At 41.3% G+C, this 2,626-nt stretch overlaps 1 protein-coding gene across 1 annotated transcript; it reads left to right on the top strand.

Moving 5' to 3' along the window:
* Positions 1-950: 950 nt before the first annotated feature.
* Positions 951-2,044, top strand: LOC147333905 (P2Y purinoceptor 14-like). Its single transcript, XM_086287311.1, has 2 exons — positions 951-1,201; positions 1,393-2,044. The coding sequence occupies exons 1-2, from the start codon at positions 1,017-1,019 to the stop codon at positions 2,042-2,044; spliced, it is 837 nt and encodes a 278-aa protein (XP_086143437.1). The 5' UTR covers positions 951-1,016.
* Positions 2,045-2,626: the final 582 nt, after the last annotated feature.

The following is a 2,626-nucleotide window of genomic DNA, read 5'->3' as shown; positions in this document are numbered from 1 at the left end:
TCTTTTTTCCACATGTGAAATGCGTTGCGCCAGTTTAGCAACAAAGAGAAACGGGGAATAACTCAGACTTCACGCTACAAGTGCGTGTTTCCTTATCTTCAAGAGGGCATAATGACACGAGCAGTTTTTCCTGCTCTAAGCTGAAAACTGCATAAACAGTTTTTTTTGTCCGTTATGCTGATCATGAATCAGTCCATGGTTTCTCTTTTGTTACTGATTCATGTTGCTGAGTTATTGCGCTTATTTTCCTGTCCTGTGTTTTAGACACTGAGTGGAGGGACTTTTGTGTGTAATAATGAATTAAAACAAAGCTGGTGTTTGCGTGTCAGAAGCCAATAGTACTTCACAGAGCCGTAAGTCAGTAATAAGCTTCAGGGGAGGATTATTCCCACTCCTCCTTCTCAGACTGTATTTAAAGGATAATTACACCTAATAAGACTCATGAGAGGAGATGATTGATTGATCAACTGATTGATTGAGACAGTACAGGTGCATCACAGGACAGGCAGGGCCATCTCATACAACACAACACAGCTTGAGGCGACTGTTTAAATTTGGTGCTTTATTAATTAAATTAAATTCCATCACAAAACAGCCACAGACAACAGTTGTGAAATGAATTGTATGAACATGATAAGACAGTAGAAAAGTAAAGCAATTTAAAGGGAAAAAACTTTTCTTTTAAATTTGCTCCAAAAACAAATATATCTGTGGCTGGGACTTTTTTTACAGCTCCAGAAACATGGATGACCTAAAACCTGTGACTTCATCTGTCAACCAGACGTGTGATCTGGTTGTCCCATCAGTCAACCCTTTCTTTATGCTGGCCTACAGTCTAGTGTTTCTGGTACGTTTTAAATCTTCAGATTATGGATTAAGGATTCCCCTCACCTGGTTCAGATTCCACACAAACAGGATCTCTTCTGTCTCTGTCTCATCAGGTGGGTTTACTCCTCAATGGCTTCATCATAAAGTTTTACTGTTGCCAAGCTCAGCAGCAGGCATCGAGGAGCTTGATGGTCTACCTGAAGAACCTGACAGCTGCTGACTTCCTGCTGTGCGTCTCTTTGCCAATGCGTGTCACTGATTATGCCAGCAGGTCTGTTATATTTCGGGAGCTCTACTGCAGCTTTGGAGCTACTTCCCTGTACCTCAACATGTACGCCAGCATTATATTCATGGGATACATCGCTGCCGACAGGTAAGGAACTTTTACTGATTTCAGACTTGAATTCATGACAATGTTTAAACTAGATTAGTGGCTGAACTACAAATTCTGTGCTCCTGACTAAAGCACCAACAACTCCTTTCACCTCAACAGTAAAAACATATCTGCACCACTTTTACTAATGATTGAAGCTGTCTACCGCCTCCTTTCTCTTCTCTCCGCAGGTATCTGACAATCATCCATCCTTCAGGAACTCACATCCTGCAGACAGTACGAACTGCCCACATCGTCTCCACGGTCACCTGGGTTTTTCTCCTGGCTCCAACAATCACCTACAACATTATGTTTTTCATTACTCACAAACCTCTGACCTCTGACCCTGGCTACTGTGGGCCCCTGTTCAGTACGTCATTCAGCATCCTTCATAAAACATTTCAAATCAGTTGCACCATCATCTTCCTCTTAGTCTTCATATCCCTGGTCTTCTTCTACTACAGCACCTCCCGCAGGGTGTTGCAGGCACAGCAAAGCCAGCTGGCCTCCTTCAGCACTGACAAGCTGGTGAAGTCTCGCAGGAACATGTTGGTGCTGGTCAGCATCTTCTGTCTTTGTTTTGTTCCCTACCACCTGGCTCGTCTTCCCTATACCTTTTTGTGGACCAGCTGCTCTGTGGGTCAGCTATTGTACTACTTGAAGGAAGTGACCACTATCTTATCAGTTTTAAATGTTTGTCTGGACCCTCTTGTTTACTTTTTCCTCTGTAAGACGTTTCGAGCTCAGGTGAACTTTAGCATGGGGTCAAGAATAACAACACAAGCAACCCAGGAGAGTGAGAGCAGCAGGAAAGAGGTGGAAATTGTAGAGTTAAATCCATGAGTTATTATGCGAATTTCTACTTTTTTGAAATACAAAGAGTTATATTTGATTTTAGAGTCAGATTAGATCAGTGAAACCATGTCATGAGTCATGTATTCCAAGTTCTCATGAGCCACAATAGGTTCTGCTGAGATATCATAATGAGTCTACACTGAGCACAAACCCACCCCCACACAGATACCACCAGTTTATGTTGCTAGCTTTCACCTATTAGCTAAGTAGCTGAATCTGAAACTCATTAATCTGAAGCTTAATCAGTCTAATGATCAAATTAATAAAAAACAAATACAAAATCTCGAGTTGTTTCTGAAAACTTGTTCTGTTTTAAAAAAAAACAGCTTTAAATTTTAAAATTGCAAAATTGTCTTTGCGGCTTTTGATGATATAGGAAAAATTGCTACTTTTATTATTTCAATAATATGGTCTTTCTGAGCCTGGTTCTGCCAACGGTTACTTCCTGTTAAGTTTTTCCTTCCCACTGTCACCGAGTGGTTGCTCAATGGGAGTTGTCTAATGGTTGGCGTTTTCTCTGCATTACTGTAGGCTCTGTATCTTACAATATAAAGCGCCTTGAGGTGACTG

This window comes from Aulonocara sp. 'chitande type north' Nkhata Bay, linkage group LG3 (genome assembly GCF_057382095.1).
Source record: "Aulonocara sp. 'chitande type north' Nkhata Bay isolate Kocher_YH1m ecotype deep benthic linkage group LG3, A_spYH_male_GT1.1, whole genome shotgun sequence".
NCBI lineage: Eukaryota > Metazoa > Chordata > Actinopteri > Cichliformes > Cichlidae > Aulonocara > Aulonocara sp. 'chitande type north' Nkhata Bay.
This window is presented reverse-complemented; position numbering and strand designations above follow the sequence as displayed.